The sequence below is a fragment of the Peromyscus maniculatus genome, chromosome 22 (genome assembly GCF_049852395.1).
Source record: "Peromyscus maniculatus bairdii isolate BWxNUB_F1_BW_parent chromosome 22, HU_Pman_BW_mat_3.1, whole genome shotgun sequence".
NCBI classification, from domain to species: domain Eukaryota; kingdom Metazoa; phylum Chordata; class Mammalia; order Rodentia; family Cricetidae; genus Peromyscus; species Peromyscus maniculatus.
The window spans coordinates 58,810,443-58,831,800 of record NC_134873.1 but is presented as its reverse complement, the minus strand read 5'-3'; the positions used below and the strand labels follow the sequence as shown (position 1 = coordinate 58,831,800).

Here is a 21,358-nt window from a genome sequence, read left to right as displayed (position 1 = left end):
TTCTGGATTTAAAGTAATTCTGATGTGTTCCTGTTTCTGGATACAAATGGGCTAAAGGAACTTTAGCTATCTATGGCAGCATAGCTTAGCATTTCAGATGAAACTGTATATACAGAAATGTCCATACTGTCTCATAGGAATGCCACAGAGAAGGTGAGAGGGAAAACCAGTTGCTTCGTAACCCCAAACCAGCCAACTTGGTTGCCAAGTTTTTAATAAATGCTCTCTTTCTCCAAAGTGAGCTATCTGTTCCTGACCATGCACCCAGAAGCACACCAGATATTTTGAGAATGGTTTTCCTCTTCCATATTTCCTAAAGCTCAATTTAATTTAGTTAGTTTTCATAAAACTGTCTAAACCTTGCATGGGGAACTGGAACTGGATGCGATTCAACCTCTGGCCTCTGTTTGTATCCATTTTGAAAACATTTTGTCACTATCCACCTTTGACAACAGAAAGAGAGAAGAGTTTATTTGGAAATCGTGTAGGACTGAAAACTTTTCTATATTATCTACATAGTGAGAACCAAAATGTAAAGACACATCAGCTGAGTTGCCCTATTTCCATAGAAATCTCAGTGACTTTTTTTAAGCAGTCTATTTATTTTTAAAATAAATGAAAACTCAATGCAAATTCCTCTTAGATCTTGAAAATGCTGATGGTTCTGTTTCCTGAGTTGGTTTCCGTTTTTACAGCCACTTGACAGTTTGCATGGCTAATTACTGTATTCTCGTGTGTTTAATTCCAGCATTGCTGTAGGCTGTTTTAGGATGGGGCGGGGCGGGGTGGGGGGTGTAACAAGAACACAACGGCAAGTTCCAAATGCATCAACATGGTGTTACAGCAAGTAGTGAGGCAGAGACAAGGGGTGTGCGTGTGCGTGCGTGTGTGTGCGTGTGTGTGCGTGTGTGTGTGTGTGTGTGTGTGTGTGTGTGTATGCGTGTGTGTATGCGCGTGTGTGTGTGTGTGTGTGTGTGTGTGTGTGTGTGTGTGTGTGTACACATACCTGTGCATGTATATGTGTGTACTGAGGGGTGGGTAAACTAAAGCACCAAAGCAAATTTTCAGTGACTGTCAGGTTTTGGTAGCTGGCCATGCTGTGGGAAGGGTTTGTCAGTAGGTGAGCAGGAGATGGCATGGTCATCTGGACTTATGTTATGCATGTCACTTTAGATGACACTGAACCATTCACAGTAAATGTTTTTGCTAAGGACACTGAAGAACACATACCCATAGAAATCCAACTCTCTGGTTAATGCTTTTTTAAATATTGATCAGAAGTTTTATATTGTTAATTTTAGATGGAAGGGCTTTATAACTTGCAAAAATATTTTAATAGTTGCTACATTACCAAATACATAACTTTAGAGCTATATTTTCATTATTTTGTGAAAACCATTTATGGAGTATGCGAGTGCATTTGCCAAGAATCTTGGGGCTAGCATTCGGGTTTTAGCATTAAACATTAGTGAGACATTTAAGGACATTACAGTAAGGATGGTTCGCATGCAATCGCACAATGAGTTTGGCTGTCTTTTTTCTGTAGGTGATGGTGACATTCTGCGACAGTTGTACAATGAAAAGAATCTTGTACTCCCAAGGATGTAAGAGGCATCCTTTTAAAAAAAATCTTCTACAGTTCTTGAATTTATCACTCTTCTTCATGTGTAGTTCAATTTTGGTGTTGGTAATGTGAAATTCACTAGAAAAAAAATACAGTTATTTCATGTTGGGAATTTGCAACAATGATGAAAATGATTATAATAGTTTGTGTATGCATCCTCTCCTAGAGAAGTCAATCTGGGGGAAAGGAGCCATTTAAACCAGGCAATTAAAGAACTAGTTTTCTACATTGTAAATGAATAGATGATAGATCAGTAGATGAAAGATAGATAGATAGATGGATGAATGGATAGATAGATAGTATTCTCTGGTTGCTATAAGCAACAGAAAGTTGTTTCATTGTGTGTCTAGTGATTTGAACCTCTACTTATGAACTCAGTTGAATGCTTGTAAGCTAAGACAGAACCCATACACATTCTTGCAAACCATTGCCATAGCAACATACTTAAAATTTCCAAGGTCTGTCTCCCCTGAGTTTGCACCTGCGGTTAGCTTATTATGAAACAAAAACAAGGCTTTCCAACTCGAAATGCTTTGGAATGGTCGGGAGTATGTTTTGAAAGAAAATGGAGTTTAGCAGTTGAGAAGCAAAATAGGGCATTCAGAAAAAAAAAAATACATTTGCATTCTTCACGAGATATTTGCCTTCTTTCCTCCCCTTTACAATATTCTCTTCAAGGCAAATGTACACAGTCTGCATCTCGTGGTCCTCGGGTGGTGGGGTTTAATCCACTTTAATGAGAAAGGCATTGCCTTCTAGTGTACTGGAAGTAGGTCACAAACAATAATTAGGACAATAGCCAAGGTTTATTTAACACTTACTGTTTTCCAGAAAGAGTGCTATTCATGGCATCTATCATGGTTTCTAAAGTCTGACAGCTGCACTGCAGAGATTGGTACTGAACCTTCCTATTTTCCAGGTGAAAACTCATGCATAATTCATTCGAGTTTTAACTGTACCCTTTATAGAGCCCAGATTTCAATGTAGGCATGCCCAACTCAAAGGACCATGGACTAGACCTCTCGGGAGGCCAATACAAGATCCTGTAATCAGTAGCCAGACTCGATTTGTTTGACTCTTGGTTTGTTAGGCAAATAACTGCTTTAGGAAGGCAGGAATATGACGAGTGTGGAAAGCATTCCTTCCTGTGCTCAGGGTACATGATTAGTCACCAAGTCTGCACCATCACAGTGAAACCACATCAGATTCCATCTGCATGTGTGTCAGTGAACCAGCCAGGCTTTCAGGGAACAAGTTATCAAAGAAGGTAAGACCATGGCTTTTCGGCCTCTGTCATTCCATGTCAGCAAACTCAGGGGAACACAGAAACCATTGGTTTCTATTTCACTTAATCTTAGAAAATAACAATTGAGATGGGGGACTGGACAGAATCAACAGTTAATGGTGTTGAATAAAGCTCAGTTCCTGACTTGGGTTGTCCACACCTGCCTGTAACTCCAACTACAGAGGATCCAGTGTCCTCTCCTGGCCTCTACTGCCCGCACTCCATATACACATACACATAAAATAAATAATAATAAAAACAACATTTTAAAAGGATTGATAGAGAGAGAATAATAAGTTTTTCTGGACTTGGTGAGATCATCATAATTCAAATATTTCTGAAAGAATTGCAAACTGTCTTCATGGGAAATGTTGCACTTGTAGAAAATAGACATGTCTTAGGTGCTGGAACTCATGAGCCACATCTAAGTGTTTATGAATCACCTGGGATTTCTTATTTAAGAATCCTTCTTGACACTCTTTTCTTTAGAGACAGTTTATTATTTCTCAACATTATCTTGTGTTCCAGCTCAAAGTAAATCTGAGGAGCAAATTGGAAGGGGGAGGAGCCTACAAAGCTTTAGAAGAGAGAAGAGCCATTAGTAATTGGAACGGGCCTGAGAAAGACGTGTTTGGACACTTAGAACCCACATACAAAGCTGGACGTGACCGTCCTCAGACCTGTAACCCCTGTGTTATGAGGGCACGCAGACAGAAGGATCGCTGGGGCTTGATGGCTGCCAGACAAGCTTCAGGCTCAGGAAGAGACCCTGTAGTAAAGGGATAATGTGGAGAGTGATAGAAAGACACTCAATGTCCACTACTGGCCTCTGCACACACAGGGGCATACACACACACACATATACAATACATGCACACACCACACATGCTCACAGTGTTTAGGGAAGCATTGAGGCATGGGTGATGATCTACTTTGGGCTCTGAGACATTGATATGTTGATAGTTCTGAGGATGATACCAATCATAAGGAAAAATGACTTCTAAACGTCCAGTTTTAAAGGTAGACTTGGATGCTTTCATAATTTCTCCTGGGAACATTTTTGTATTGACTAGGTTTGTTCCATGTCCTTGATCAGCAAGCATCCCAACATTTGGAATGAAGGGAAATGGGAGACAGATTTGGCAGCGGAGTGCAGGGAGGAAAGGCCACAGCCAGATCACATGAATAAATCAAACACCCCCGTACTTGTAGGAAGAATTCTGTCACAGATGCTGCCCAGTGATGCATGTGCACAAAGGTGGTCTTTCCAATGAAGCTCCTAGTTCTCAATAGAAGACAATCAGGAAACCCCCCCACATCCCTCTTGTGCATCTCTAACTCATCATTAAAGGGCCTTGCACCAACTTCCAAGTGCCCTCAAGAATTAACAGTGACGAGTGATGTTGATGAGTGCCATCCTCCAGCCTTTCTTAAAGGCTTTACAAAAACATTCACTGGAACAGGGGACTATTTCAAAGACATACTGTGTAAATGCAGGAGAAAATAGGAGGAAATTATCCTACTTGCTATTTTCACCATCCACATGTCCAAAAATGAAGCTTAAAGTGACAGGAGTAAGTTGCTAACCGGATGGAAAGCTAGCAGGTCGGTACCTGCACCCGGGCACAGCAGTTATTTGCACTGGTCACCTGACCCATGCCTGAGTGTGCAAGGGTTTCCCTTGCTTTAACTAGAAAGGAACTACTCGGACCCTCAGAGCCTCCAAAGATGATGAATTCTTGGGTCAGTCGGCAGCTGAGAAGAATGGCAGAGATGCTCCTTGTGTTTTCAGCATGTCCATGTTTTGATGCTGCTTCATACGGTTCCATCACTGCTCTCATATCATATAATACAATATACTATACTATACAATATATTGTCTATAACATCTTTAAATGGAGAATTGTGAATTTCTCCCTCATGAAGGGAATTTTTGTGCCTAAATATTTATGGAGTCTAGTGCTAAGGATTATTATTTCCTCCCACATGGCCATAAAACAAAGGCAAACATGTGCCAGTTTGAGATCCAGCTGTATCCGCATAATAAATGCTCAGTACAGCTTCATGGACCAGCTACCATGCTCGTCCATAGTCCTGTCAGCCTTCGATCCCTTCCTTCGTTCTCATGTTACTTGTGCAGAATCATTGACGATGACTTCACTTTTACACAGGAAGAAACCTGGAGAACTTAGGAAAGTTGCCCAGGGCCACAGAGCTGTTAGGTGATGGAGCTGGCATTTAAGCCTAGTCAGTTCAGCTCAAATGCAAATACAGTCCTTCAATGCCTTCTGTAGAAAGAGCAGGTTTCTGGAAGAGGACCAGTGAATGGCACCTTCCCTGTTGGGACTTTGAGGATTGAATCACAAAGACTGATCTGGTCACTTAGCATTTTTTTCAGATTCACCAGGACAACCTGTCTATCTTAAAAAGCATCTTTAAGAACAAATAAAACGGCCTAATTTCACCTACACACACACACACACACACACACACACACACACACACACACACATACACACACACATACACACAAACACACACACACACACACACACACACACACACACTACCTACATGTTTGGGGCAAATTATTCTGATACATTGTTCAGAATGTAGTAATTAAACTGGGGAACTACACATGTAAAATACCTTCCTTGTACCAAGAAGGGTTTTAGCAGAACAAGTAGATCGTCTCTTGTATCACAAGTTTATTATCACAAACACATTTCCAACTAGCAAAGGCTTATGGAATCTTATAGTAATGACAACTGGAAACAATATCTACATCAACCTGCAGCTTTATAGGCGAGCCCAGATGTTGTGATGTGTTGGTAAGAGTCAAACAGCATTGGCTGGCTGGCCTGATGGGAGGTGTTCTTTCCTCCTGAGATGGCCACACTGGCAGTTGGGACTACAAATTAAATAGAAGGGCATACAGGTGAAAGTGCAGGGGGAAAGAGAAGTTAAATATCAGCACTGTTGATTTAATTATGGAACGAGAGGACCTCAGTTGCTTAAACATGGTGATGGGAGTAGCTGGAGAGATGGCCCAGCGTTAGAGAATGCTAACCGCTCCTAGCACCAAGTGGCCGCTGATAACTGTTAGCTACTCCAGTCCCCGGGGGATCTGGTGCCCTCTTCTGGCTTCCACTGGCATTGCACACACATGGTTCACAGACACATGCAGGTGAATCACCTGTTCATAAAGTAAAAACAAAGGGTGTCTTTTTTTTTTTGTTTAATGATGATGGGAAAGCCATAATTTTCTAAATAAATTAACATGGCCATACTTCTTCCTTTTCTAAGTGATGACTTTTCATGGATCATAGAGCAACTTTGCTCCCATCAAGCACCACCGCTGAAATTATTTGTGTCAAATTTTTAAGTTCTTGAATTATATCTGGTATCATATAGTGGTTAGTTAAAACACTTAATTTCTCTATGAAATTACTTATGTTTTATATGGGCTGAAATAATGTTTGGTTCACTGGTCAGATATTTGTATCCTGTTGCTAAGTATTATACCAGTCACTAGAAAAGCAGCCTTCAGTGTGTGAATGATTAATTGCCTGATCCATAAATGGATAGATGTTGCCTCAAAACTGAAAAGAAGCAACTGCATGTTTAATCACTGTATGATAAATATTTGGAGCCAGAAAAGTATCAGTGATGTTTTCTACTGTACAACTCTTCATTACTCAAAAGTATTCAGCAAATCACTATGGATGAATGGAGTAATAAATGCGTATGAGAATCAATGGAAATAAACTGCATGATTGCACTTGACTGTGCGTTTATTTCTTGGTCCGAATTTGATGGCTGTGTCAGCCAGTCCTAATCTCCATATAATTTTCATTTCAGAAGGAAAATAAAACTTTAAATGTATTGTTGGCTTTTGAAGGAAAACAGAAAGGCATATTTTCCATGCAATCAAATAAAAGTTCATACAATATAAAACTATTGCAATAAAGTCTGTAGGAGACAGGAGTAGCTATAAGGGATATTGAATGTGAAAGAAAGAGAGGGAATGATTATTCATCCACCCCCAACCCCCCAAGACCTTTCTAAAGTAGGCTTTATCTTAGTGCATTCCTGAAGGACAAAGATGCTTCATAATAGTCCACAGATGAACTCAGTGCAAGACATTTTGAGCTTTGCCTCCCACCTAACCTTCAGGCATTCTTTCTACTAAACATAATGCCAGGACTTAATCGGTTTGTTTGTTGTTTGTTTGTTTCTCTACCTTAAATTCCCACCACAGGGCATCGTGTAAAAACCAGATATAAGTTTCATTGTCACATCCAGAAAGGTTATAAGGCAGGTAAATTTTTCCAAAGGTATGATTTTCACCTTAATTCTCTTCTCCAGGTCTTAGGTGATATACTTCTGGAAAAGAATCTATACTTTCTCATTCTTATTTTGAGACTTAATGAGCTGTCACATATGAGCAATGGTGACAAACACCGTTTGTCACAAAAAGATTTGTGGTGAAATTAGACTAGGTGACCATAAGGCAAAAAGATTCTTACTGTAATGATAGTAACAAATTCAAATGTCATATGTAATATTTCTTGCTATTTTGAAGTCAAGATAAAACACTCACTATTTACATGATTATACTTTGGAAATTGTTTGCTCATAGCCATAGTTGTTTTCATAAAATATTTAATCTATGTAGATGCTTAAAGGAAATATGCCAGAATTTTAAGTAGTAATATGATTTTAAGCCAATTCTATTTAACTGAGACATATGCTTAAATATAAATGTGAACTCTGACATGCAGTATTTGAAATAAAATAAAACTCATCTGAGTAGGTCTCAAAATTCTGCACTTCAAGATAATTTGGGAAGGTATATACTCTTATATTTTAATGTAATAAAAATTTTGCTCATTGTCTCATAAGAGTTCATTGGCACATTTTAAAATAAATACAGCAAATATACTACAGGTCGTATCTATTATAACTACAGATACAACCACTATACCATGGAGCATTGGTGCATAGGTCACCCTGAAAGAATCTCTGTCTCTCTGTCTCTCTTCTTCTCTCCCCCTCCCCCTTTCCCCCCCACCCCTCTCTCCCTCCCCTTTTTATCCCTCCCTCCCTCTCCCCTACTCTCTTTTCACTTAGTAGTGCTGCTAACTGATCTCCTCTATTACTCTGTTTATTTAAATGCTGTAGATGCCATGTGTCATAAAGTAGCAGTGAAATCTGGGTCCTGGAATACAATAAGTTGTCAGTCACATAGAGTGAACAGGACTTAGGACTTTAATATCTGTGAATTTGTGTATTTAGTGCTATCCTGTTGCCAGGCATGAATTGGCACTTCTTAACTTATTGATTAATTATCAAGCTCGCATAAATGCACTAAATAAGCAATGCTACAATGAATTCCATCTTGGGAAAAGGGATGCTGCCCCCAGTGATAGCCTTATGTGAAGAGCCAGCTGGAGCAAGGGATACAGACCCTGTGCAGCTGGAAGGATGGGAGGATGTGTAAAAAGAGAATGTATCTAATGAAATGGATGCTGAGGGTCATTGTCAGCACTCGGCACAACTGTCCTTATGGTCATGCAAGAAGCAAAGGCACTGTCTATTAATTGTAATAAAAATATACTCAACTCCAGGTGTAGTCAAGTTGACAACCAAGAATAGCCATCATATGCATATAAAGACTGCATTGTGAGTGCTTCCCTGCTTTCCAAAATATTTTCACACATCAAATATGGTTCCTACAACATAACCATGGGATAGAAAATTATTATTATTATTGTTATTATTATTATTATTATTATCATTATCTCTGTTATTTTTGTTTCTTTGAGACAGCCCAGGCTATTCTAGAATGTCTCAAGCCTCAGCCTCTTCAGTGCTGGGGTTACAGGCATGAGCAATCATACATGGTTATATAGGCGAATTATTATGATTCACATATACAAATGCTTAGATGTGTATCCATATCCATACATATAATATATGTATGTGATATATTTGTGTGCGTGAACATGTGCACATGCAAGTGCTATGCATATATGTGCTTAGAATACATGAAGCGATTTAAGACAGTGGATATTATTTATAAGACCAGAACTGAGACTTGAATTCCGAACTAGTATTTGAGCAACATTGATCAACCTAGTAGAAATCAACCTTAGGTGCTCCAGCAGTGCCACATCCTAACTACATAATAATAAATCACTGTGAACCATGAGGAGGGAAGTACTCAAGTACAGAAGCTGAGCACTCCAATACAGCTAGACCCAGTAAAGGATGAATTCTCCGAGTAGCAAACAAAATGCCATTATGACATCTGAGATAGATAATGTTCGTTCGCCATCAATGACCAAAGATTTTTTCCATAGAGCTGTTGTGCGGATGCCGGCTTACCTGGGGCTCGTGGTTGATGACCTTATCTGTATTCAACTGATAGAGTCCAATAAAAGCAGTATGTGAACTTTCTGCTAAGCATTCATTGTTCCTAGCCATGTCCTTACCACTTGCTGTTCCATTTTCCTAAGCATTATGTGCTACAGAGGTTCTCACATACCACACTGGGTTAAAGCTCTGTCCAGAGGACACAGGCTTTGACAATAACTAGTGCCCCCCTCACCCCCTAAAAAGTCTTCGCTAATTAGCTGTTTCTGGCTCCATCCTACTCTGTTTGTTTTTGAATTTCTAATCAAGGATCATTGTGGAAATAATGCTAACTTGATCAATAACTCACGTCTAGATTATTTTAAGGAAAAAGAGCATTATGAATAAACTATCACTTAATAAAAGATAACTTGACAGATTTCTAATGCTGATTGAGGGATAAAAAGAAATATCTCATTTGTAGTTATGTTATGAAGACGGAGGTAATAAGAGAGACTTTGGAAGTTGAATGGATGTTCATCAGTGGCTTAGTGGGAAGAAAACAGAGTAAGTGACCATATTGTTATTCAAGTAGATTTAAAGACAGGAAAGATTCAGCAATGCACTTTTTCCCTGTGTGCCAAGAATTTAGTCACATGTTTATATTCAGAGATTGCTTAAAAAAACAGTAAACTTCAAGATTGGGGTGCGTCAATGAATAACTTTCTGGATTTACTTAAAAACGACAATGGGGTTACTGAGCCACCTCAGTGGTTAAGAGCACATGCTGCTCTTCAAGATGACACAGGACATTTCCCAGTACTCAGAGGGCAGCTCACAACTGCCTATAACTCCAGCTCCAGGGGATCAGGGGATCCTTCAGACCTCCATGGGCACCAGGCACACACTTGATAACATATACATGCATGCAGACAAACTGCTTATTTGCATAAAATGAAAAAAATAAATCTTTAAAACATAAAAGCAAAAATAAAACAATACATGTGCTGAAATAGATTTTTATAATAGGACTTTCAAAATAGAAGTCTAGAGTTTATATTTTTCCCTTAGTGTCATTATTTTTCTGCTTGATCTCATATCAAACAATAAAATACCTGTGTATGGATCTCCTTGTGTATGTAACGCTTTCATTTAATGATTGTAGTGGTTTTTCACACTGTGGTAATTCTGCCTCTGCCACATTTTCACTTGTTTTAAACTAATTTCACCATGTATCTTTGTAAGGTACATCAAAGCAATGGGTTGGGATGGGTGGATACATGTGTGCATGTATACATGATTGGAGGAACGGTTGAATGGATAGACATCTGGAGTAAAAGATAATCACAATTTACTGAAGGTGTATATAGTCTCATTAATTAAACATGTAATTTTGGTTATGTTTGTTATTTTTATGTCTCCAGGTTCCTAATACATAAAATGAAGAACTTACATGAATGATTACTAAAGTCAGTCTTAGTACAAGAAAATCTGTGAACACTCAGTGAATTGTGATTTTGTTCCTTGACATGTTACATGCCAACAGTGAAATCAAGGATTTTGGAATCCTGCTTATTGAAGCTATCCACCACTGGCATGCTACAGTCATAAATTATGTTTTGGCCTCATTACCAGCAAGGATTTTCGGTTTAACCTGTGTGACTAATTAGTCCATTCAGTCTCAATAGTGGAGCTAGAGATTCATTTTAACACCATTAAAAAGCCTCAATTTACATTTGTAAACATCTGTCAGTATTTAATTTGGAAATAGCCTAAATCATTTCAAAAAGTGATTTGTCCAAAGCCAAAACAAATAAAATGGGGATATTGGACTACCCCATTCTCTAGTTTCTCTTTCATCCCTGTGTTTTATCGCCAGTAATATTTGGAAGTCTTACCTGCCCCCCAAATTCTGATTATTGAGAATAGAATTTTGAGATGCCTTTCTGAAAGTTTAAGCTCTTGAATGATCCTCCAAATATGCATTGGCTAAAACTGGAACTGCAATATGAAAATAAAAGCCAACAGTAGTTCAAAGAAGTAATAAAAGAGACATGCTGTTTTAGTTAAAAGCAATAATTTAGTTTCATATTTTCTTACACCTCATTTCTTCCTTGAAGGTTTTATTGTGTTACATAAATTAGCTGAAACAGCATTCCCTTTTAATTAGGCGGGAGTCCAATGTTGTTCTCTCTCTTTTCCTTAAAATGCATTGACTTGCAACATTATGCATGTTTCTACATTTCCTGAGTTTGGTCTATTAAGATAACTCGTGTCAACTGTACACAGAAATGAGTGTTAGTGTGAGTAGATCTCTTTACCTGCTAGAGTTTCTCTACTTATTCCTCCTTTAACTCTCCTGAAGTCATTGCCTACATTTTAAGCAGCTGAAAAAATTTTTGAAGAAAATTGAATAGCTTTCAAGTCTGTCTTTTCCCCAAGCAGAGAGATGATTTATGGCCACTTTTTTGTAATTGCCTTGGGCATCAGTTGGGAAAAACATTAAAGAAATTTGAAAGCTGACTATTCTCAGGGAAGTGTAAGCTTTTCCTAAATATTCATGAATGGCAAGGTTCACATATTCAAACTGGGTAAATGAATATACAAATGGATAGGTTGTTGTTTTAGCAAGTACTTAACTATGACACTGATAACAGTAACTCTTCCATCTGCATTTTAGGTTATATATGTATATATAACTTTTTGTCATATACAGGAGAATAGACTATTGCAGTTTAGAAAGATCGTTTAAATTCAAGTTTTGAAATAAGTGAAGTATCTGGATTTCACACTTGGAATTTGCCCTTTTTCTTACAAAGCATGTTTGCTGTTCTGGTTGATGTTTCTTGTATGTGTCTTGACTGACAGGGATTAGTGTTCCACACAACCACGTATCATGAAAATGACATCTAGAAATATTGTTGTTCTTAGAAGGGACATAAAATTTGTTCATTCACTCTCCATATATCTTCTTAACCACAAAGGCACTTGAGCTGTGCTTTTTTATTATTATTATTATTGGAAAATAGCGTATATATACTGCAAATGATGGGGCGGTGGGGGAGACTACCTGTCCTGTTAAAAAGAGTATCATTACAATTTATAAACCATCAAAAAGTCTTCCCTGGTATCCTTAACTATTAGATAAATTGGGCTAATGGCTCCTGACTACATTTCCCCCAAGTCCTGTATGTAGGTGTTCACATGCAGAACATGATAGATTAAGTTTTGACCCTTTATTTCTCACATTCTTTCCATGTTGCTTTGTTGACAGGTATAGAGACCTAGGTGGCTTTTTGTGTGTGTGTGTGTGTGTGTGTGTGTGTGTGTGTGTGTGTGTGTGTGTGTGTGTGTTGGGTTTTTTTTGTGGACTTATTTTGAAATAAGAATAGATGCTTGCCGTGCTCAGGCACAGACATATCTCTACTAGGGAACATCATCATGGTTCCTTGACCTGTGAGTGGTTAAACATAGTTAGAAATGCTCACTTAAATGGAATGCTACTGCTACCTGAGGCTAATGCTTTTGCTTGATAGCTATTCTGTCTCTTACAGTGGCTTGACTCTCTGAAAAAAGGTTATAAACATCAAGCAAAAGTCTACTAAGAACAGAATTGATTAATGTGACATATTTGAGATTTTTAATACCACACTCTCAGCAGTAAGTCACAGAGAGGCAGCTCAAAGCACAGTGAATTAAATTTCAATCACACAGCTTTGGCTAGAGAATTGTTTGGTGAAATCCACCTCCTGAGTGAAATTTGAGGGTATTTTTTTTCCTCCTTCCATGAGCTGCTTCCTAATTTTTCATACCATGTAGTTTTCAGTCAAGGCATCCATTAATTTAAAAATTCCATTCACAAAAGGATTGTTTGATTTCAGTTTTTAATAAATGTATACATAACAATCAAGAATATACATGTATTATAGCAGGAAAGTACATTGAGACCTAAAAATCTATTTTTATAAAAGAGGTATATTTGTCTGGTGGTTCATTTTACTTTAACAGAGCTATACAAGATACTATTACATGGCTTTTGTATTATACATATAGTGTTTTATAAAAAGTAATACTGAGACTATTACAACATTTTCTGCTTAAAAATATGAATAATCAGGGCAGTCATGAAAGTCAAGGCTCACAACCAAAAAAATAAATAAATAAAATAAGTGGAATTATCCCTAAAGAAAATAGCTTGAAGTAGATTGGCTTGCATTACCTAAGCAACCAGTGTACATAGAACATTGTCTAATGACTTATACATATGTAGCCATGAATTCATTTTAATAAGCTATCCTCCTCATTTATACTTGATGTTTGCTCAAGTCACAATTTGAACTGAGACTGTAAAAGATGTAACCTTAAATATTACCTATATTACAAATATTAATATAATTGCTAAGCAAGTCTTCCAGCTGAAAATAATTTGTATGTATAACTTTCACTTCAATATCTGAAACTATACTATTTATAAATATAGTTCAAAGTGATTTAATTAAAACAGTTCCACCTTCATGAAATATTAAAATTAGTGCTGATAGTGTTGGAAATTTTTATTAACAATTACAATGAGATCATATTCCAAGTGCTTTCCATGTATTGACTTGTTCCTTTAAAACAATGTCTATTATACTCATCACTTTTTTTCAGATAAGGAAATAAAGCATAGTCAATTATTACATTTTAATGGCAGGGTTCCCTAAGTTTAGCACCTTTGATTATTCTTGCTGAATGAGTCATAAAGTGTATTTTAGACCATTTCACAGCACCCCAAGTCTCTAATGAATAGATACTCACAGTAATAGCCCTGCACCAATATCCCAGCAGTAACAACCTCATATATGTCCAGATACTACCAGATGTCCCTCCAGATGCAGGAGGAGATGAGGAATCAGCACTGGAGTGAGAACCCCTGGCTTAACGAATGTGTTCGTTTCTTCCTCCCCTTATCAAGAACATTGTAACAGTGACAGTTATGGATTGAATGGATACATTTAAAATTCCTCAAGAATACAGAAATTTCTCTTGTAACTGTGGTTATTAACTTAATTTAGGTTATATTGAAAGAGTTCCCATTCTGAATGAAGATAATAACTTCATGCTAAATATTGGCCCTAGGAAAATAGCCCACTATCTGCTCTGGGATGTATTGGGTTGATTGCCCTGAGGAACCCCTAATTCAATATCATGATACCATAGCACTCATATGGGTGATATCCTGCAGGATGAATTTGTGCCAAAAGTTTAATGGGTCTTTGGTGAAACTCATGTTAATGAGAGGTAAAGAACTGTTCATAACCACCGGCTGATGCCTTTCTCTGTGAACAACTATGCTTCTAAGAAATCTGGTATTTGAAATTCCTTCTTGAAAACGCACACCGAGGGAATGCATTAATCCAGAAACTCTTTAAGAAGAAAGTAAGAGCAAAACACAATGAGCCCATGTCCCCATGCTGCTTAAAGACTTGTGTTGATTTCGAGGTATATTGCAAAGAGCCAACAAGGTAATAGATTCTGCTTTAAGCATTTGTCATTGAAGTCCCTCCCTCCTTGTCTTCAGTTTTCTTAAAATTAGTTTTACATTGTTATCTCTGACAGTATTGTGGCTCTCTAATGACTTTAGCTCATGCTGTGTTATTCCAATTCCTGTTAAATGGCGCCATTGGTTTGATCTCAAGCATCTTCCGAACTGCCCAAATCTCCTGAACGTTCTGCAAATTCGATTTGCACCATGGATATGGTCTGTTTTACCTTAGCATCAGCCCGATCTGGAGTAACCCTTCACAAATTCCATGCAATAACTCCTCTGAGTTTATTACTGCACGTAAGCAGCACTAAAGAACAACCTTTGATGCTTGCCAGTGTGTTGATTATGTGACTAACTGCTAAGATTTACACACTCTGATTTTTATTACAGCGACAGTTATCTTTTTGGCTGTAAGTGCAGCGAAGCAACTATAATGTCACAGAGGAAATGGTCACCTTTCTCCAGCCCACGCTGCCACACTTTTTATGTACTATGAAACCTTGGCCATGGAAAGGACAATGAGGAAACAGCATCTACTATCTGAACACTGTAAAAATGATATTTGAGTATAAAATTTTGAAAACTGAAAAATATCTTAAATGCTTCATTTTGCATCTAAAAAAAATACATATCTAATTTTCTATGTAATCTGTGTTTCCCAATGAGGACAAGCTACATTTTGAAGATTTATTGAACTACCTGTTCACAAATGTAAAAAAGTTACGGCTGTTCTGCTTCAGGAAGCCAAGCACAAGTACTGCATAAAGCCTACTGGTGCATACATTGTAGCTCCCCAGGGCTGTAATCAATCTCAAATTGCCTGTTTCTGCCAGGTTGTCTTAAACATCTGCCTGCTCCTGTATGCAGCATCTCATTGCAGATGAGTGGCTAGGCATCTACCAGTTATAGACCACCATTTCTATGTCTACATGTTAAATAAGTTGTAGTCAAGATCTGTCATACATGGGGATATTTCCACGAGAGGTCTAAAATATGTTCGTGAATATAAGCTCTGTGTTCTGTGTCTCAGGGAAGGAAAATAATGAATTCGGTTTCTTAGCCTGTAATGTAAACACAAACTGTGTTTCACCTGTAACTAAGACAGAGAAGATCTCCTAGTACACTTTAAAGTAACCTTCTGACTGTGATTCTTTTGCAGACCACAGATGACATCCTTGTGGCCTCAGCAGAGTGTCCCAGCGATGACGAGGATATTGACCCCTGTGAGCCGAGCTCAGGTGGGTTAGGTTAGTCAATTTTTTTTTCTTACTTCCTTGCCCTTACTATATATCTTTGTTGCATGTTCTGTTCCTTAGAAGAGATGCCCACGTAGATGTCAAGCACTACCTTTGGCTACCTCATTGTAAAATGGTACATTATCTGATGGGATCTTAGTTCCACATGGAGGTATATGCTGGTAGTTTGGAAGGTGGAGGCAGGGGATTGTGGATTTTAAAGTCATCCTGGGTTACACAGTGAGGTGACATCCAGACTGGACTAGAGGACACTCTGTCTCAAAAATATTAAAAACCAACCAAACAATGACAAACAAAATATTATCCAATGGGCCTTTGCCTTTTTGTTGTATAAATTTTCTCACTTTAAAACATGTTAAAAATCCAAACCACCAATAATAGATACTTTTGAGAAAACAGCAGAGAGGGGAGTAGCACACGTGAGGTACTTACCCTTCACATTCCAGCAGCTCCCACAATCATTTTTGTATACAGTTTAGAGTGGACTTTCCCTATGGCCATCTCTAGTACAACAGGAAAGCTAAACATTTACAGTAGATTGTGAAAAACCATTTGATCTATGCACTGAAAAGCATTCCCATGATTCAGTCTGCTAGAAAACTCTCCTAAGTGATCTATTTCTGAATTTTGGAAGTTGGATCACTATAGCAATAGCAAGACAGCAGGTGCCGTAGTTGATGGGTTGAAAAAGAGGAAGATTTGAGTCTTGCCATGTCTCCCCAAGTTCAAGCTGCATTTTACTTACAGACAATTGAAGCCTAATTTCACCTTCTTTGTGACGTGTTTGCATCTCGTCTGCTGAGAATGATGTACTTTTGTTTCTAGACACACCTTATACTACTAAGTGGAGACAGTGGACCCTAAAAATGAGTGAATCACAGTCTGTGTTCCCCACCAAATATTCACAATACTAGATGCATGCCCGTTAGTGCTCTTTTGAATTCCTAGTGTGTGTTAACGAAATGACTGCAGGAGATACGATCTGCCCACTCCCCATTAGCTCATAACATTCATAGTTCTTACCTAGAAGCCCAGAAAAAAATGTCTCAATAAAATAGTTAACTTGTATTCTTGTAAAGAAATATATACTGTTTGAAAATTAGTCTACTTTTTCTCACTTTTAAATATGAAATATTTTGGGATGCATGGACTGTATCTCTTTTTGAGCACCACTTAGACTGCTGCCACTGCCATCTGCAAGGACAAAGGAGTAGCTGCCAGTGAAGGGGAGTGGCCTCAGTCCATTCTCATCTGGAGCTGATGCTGGAGATTGCCTGGGCTGCTTCAGCCCTCCTTCTCCTCAGTTTACCTCCCCTAGGACTCTCGCCCCCAGAATAGTCTGTCATATACAACTTCCATCTCCGGCTACCATTTACTAGATTCTCCCTCCTTTATCTCTATCAGTTTCTCAGGTTTGGACTATCAGGCCATTACTGTGGGCCCCAAGGTCAAGGTCCTGCCATTATATTAACCAATTTTCTCACAGCTCTATGCTAATTAAAGAGTGTAGGACATCATCATCACTATTAACATTTGTCTTATTTCTGGATCTTCCATTATGGATTATTCCAGTAAGGAACTCTGAATTTTGTGTGTTTGTAAGAGTTTGGTTTTTGTTTTCGTAATTTTGAAGGCAGGCATCTTTTTCAGCATTTATTCGTTATTCCAGTGGTAATGAGAAGTGTGTAGGTGCTGACTAATTGCAGTGCTTGCTGATTTTTCTCTGGCCAAATCCTTTTTCTATGGAGTCACAGCAATCATCTTCTTTAGACAGAGCCCTTACCTTAAGTGCCCAGTAAATCCAGCGTGAGGACTTTAATTGCACTTGAAATTGTCACTCTGTCTTTCTTCTTGAGGAAAATGCTCTGATTACTCCAGCACTACTTATGGGTCCTATCAAACACTCCTTAGCAACTACTCCATGGTCTCTGCATTTCTCTGGGTACAGTGAATCTAGGAACAGGATGATGGGGAAGAGAAAAAAAAGACAGAGTACTTCCCTATGTGTAATTGAAAAAAAAAAAAAAAAAAACCACCATACATGTGCATGTTTCTGATTGTGAATGCCTGAACATGAGTGCGGGTCCCCCTAGAGCTGCCTTTGTGGGTGCTACGTCCTGAACTTGGGTCCTTTGCAAGAGCAGTACCTGTTCTTAACCATGGTGCTGTACTCCAGCTCTTCCTCCTCCTCCTTTTAATTCACCTGACTTTGGCTGTGTTATTAAATGTCCAGAACAGCAAGAAGCACAGCATCTCGTCAGTAGCTGTGTTCCAGATGGTCTGGCCCTCCTCTCTTCTTTGTGAATTTATGGCTATTTGAAGAACCTTGGGTATCTACTACTAATTTGCCAATGTATAGCTGTATCCCCAACCATAAGACAGCAGTGTGAAGCAGGAACCTGGAAGAATGCTTTCCTCCAGGGAGCACTTAATCATATAAATATGTAAATGTCTGTGCTTTCCTAATACACTGTCTGCTGCCCAAAATACAAGATGCAGAACTACCGATTCTATTCAACAACAACGGTTTTAATGTGTGAGTGTGTGTATGTGTGTGTGCGTATGTGCGTGTGCGTGTGCGCGTGCACGTGCGTGCGTGCGTGCGTGCGTGCGTGCGTGCGTGCGTGTGTGTGTGTGTGTGTGTGTGTGTGTGTGTGTGTGCATGCCCAGAGAGGCCAGAGCAAGATAGCAGTAGGTCCCTGCTCTGTGCTTTGTCATCCTCTGCCTTATTCCATGGAGACAAAGTCTCTCACTGTAGCTGGAGTTTGCAGTGCATGTAGTCTAGGCTGGCTGGTTAAGATCCAGATGCCAGGATCTGCCTGTCTCTGTCCCCTGCAACACTAGGGATACAGGTATGCAAAGCCATTTTTTAATTGAATTAATTCATTCATTAATTTTCTGACACAGGGTCTTATTATATAACCCTGACTGATCTGGAACTCGTGTAGACCAGGTTGCCCTAGAATTCATAGAAATGTGTCTGCCTCTACCTCTGGAGTCCTGGGAGTAAAGGTGTGGATCACCACATGCAGTGGTCAAGGCCTTCTGTCTTTGTTTTTAATGTGGGCACTGGGGATTTGACCGGAGGTCCTCATGCTTGCACAGCTCTCTTACCCAAAGGAGCCATCTCCCCTGCTCCCGTGTGCACGGTCCTGCACGAGCCTGGTTTATTGAACTTCCTCCCTTACGCCTTAGTTTTCTGCTCGTCAATTCCTGTTTGAGCAGACAGGTACTATGAAGCAGGTACTGCCACACCTGTGGGATCACTGGCTACCAGCTGCTCTGGTGACCTATCCTGTCCTGCTGACTGTAGTGTTCTATCAAGGGCTTCCCTTTTTATATCCACATTGACTTTCCCATTCAATTCTCTGATTTCCTTCCCGATTCTTCTTGTTTCATGTAATATTGCGCCGTTAGCAAAATGATATAATTTGTATAAGAGCATCAATTAAAATTTGTGGTTTGTATAATTTTTCTTCTTTCCAGCTATTATTTAAGAAAGATGGTCTATTTTCTTGACCTTGTTTAAATCTGAATAGTGTTACCCTTTGAGGCTGTGCTTCTACAAGCTTTTGTGGATAATTGTACCATTTCCTTATATCTCTTTTCCAGCTGTTTTTTTATGTTAATATAAGATAATATTGGTAATAATTGTGTTTTCTACCATCAGACTTTGGTTACTGTTAGACATATCTAGGTAAAAATTGTTTCACATATAAGCAACTCATTTGGGAAACCAGGCCTTTAAAATACCTACAGATGGAGGCAGATACTCAGAGATAGACTTGTGTCTGATGTGTATCAATAATTCCCTAAGCTAGTGAAAACAGCTCTGTGTCAAGAAGTCCACAATTAGCTGTCACACATTTTTCCTGGGTATTTCACTCTGCCTGAATATTTACATATGAAAGTTTTGTAATCACACAGACCACCACCCACTTCTCACATACACACACTTTCAAAGAAAAGATTTTCACTGAAATCGTATCACCTTTGATCTTCAGCAACCTTCCTTCCTAAAGATGTTAAAAAAACAAACACGGCAAGCAATCCAGCCTCTTCCGAACACTAGCAAATTACACCTTTTATTAAGTGTTAGATAAATTTGAATTGCCCTGTGACTCCACTCAGCACTCTTAATGAAGAGGGAGTTGTGTATTTAGCTATTAATTTCATCATTGTTCAAATATTATGGAGTCATAACATGAATTCCTTCCTGTGCCAGCCCTGGGAGAAAAAAACACATACCTAGATCCTCCACCTCCAAGATGGAGGCTCATTCTATCTTAGAAGCTACCCACCCTATATTTTATGCTTTTTAAATTTTGTTTTCTTCTCATTCTCAAGTCCTTCCTCTTAGACATTAAAATATCACCTGTTTTTTAGAGGCATTTCTAGCCTTGAAGTGAATGTATTTAAGATAATTATTGAAATGCCTCCAATAAACTCGAGCACAAATGTCAGCTTTTCTTTTCTTTTCCAATTCATTTCTATAAAAGTAATATCCAAGCTATTTTTTCCCCCTTTACATAATGCTGTTACTTTCTTTGGCTGAAAATTGATGGGCAACTGATGAAACCACTCGGGCCTCCTGATGGGAACAGAGCATGTTGAAACTAGATCAGGGACAACCCCCTGGGTGGGAACACATGGAATTCAATTACAGTTGATTCCAGCCCCAATGTCCTGTGTGGTTAGAATTGGATGATAGCTCCACACTGGTACAGTGAGGGTTTGAGAATACAAAAAGAGGCCAGGCGACGCAGGACAGCTAAGCAAATCCCATCTCTACAGGTGGGAACCTCACTGTCCCAGAATGCCCTTTTTATGATTCATGAACACTGGCAGATGGATGACCTTCAACGTGAATTTCCTTTGAAACAAACAAACAGAAAACCACTTGCACCTCCTGTGCTTTTTTTCCAAGCCACGTGCTTTTTGGAATGGATGGATTGTGGGTGGGAAGTATGTTAAAGAGCAACGGCTTGCTCTAATATGGGTTTTCGAGTGCTTCCTGTCATCGCTACTTTTATTATACTATAGGTATGTAAGTATGCGTATTTCCTGTGTCTCTTTTACAAAATAAGCTTTTGTAGACCAGATTTCTCTGACATCACTCATTTTTGGATTTGCTTAGTAAACTGACAGAATGTCAATGCTGCATTCACCTAAATTCTCAGGTGGTGTCCATCCATCTCAGTTTTCGGCCCTCTCTTGAACAGAAGAACACTTTCTCCACACCCTTGGCAAAATCTGGAAAGTGTGATTTCCATGCTGTTGTTTAAGACATTCAGTGAAAATAATGGCCC

At 38.8% G+C, this 21,358-nt stretch overlaps 1 protein-coding gene across 38 annotated transcripts in view; it reads left to right on the top strand.

Annotated features, from left to right (window-relative positions):
- The window catches only part of Nrxn1 (neurexin 1), a 1,071,743-nt gene that overhangs the window by 1,028,599 nt on the left and 21,786 nt on the right, over positions 1-21,358 (top strand). For 21 of the 38 annotated variants that reach the window (XM_076559345.1, XM_042267516.2, XM_042267513.2 and 18 more), the window contains one exon: positions 15,953-16,040. In XM_076559345.1, coding sequence (XP_076415460.1) covers positions 15,953-16,040 — 88 coding nt within the window. The remainder of the gene's footprint in view (positions 1-15,952; positions 16,041-21,358) is intronic. The other 17 variants (XM_076559341.1, XM_076559352.1, XM_076559340.1 and 14 more) reach the window with 1 other exon arrangement.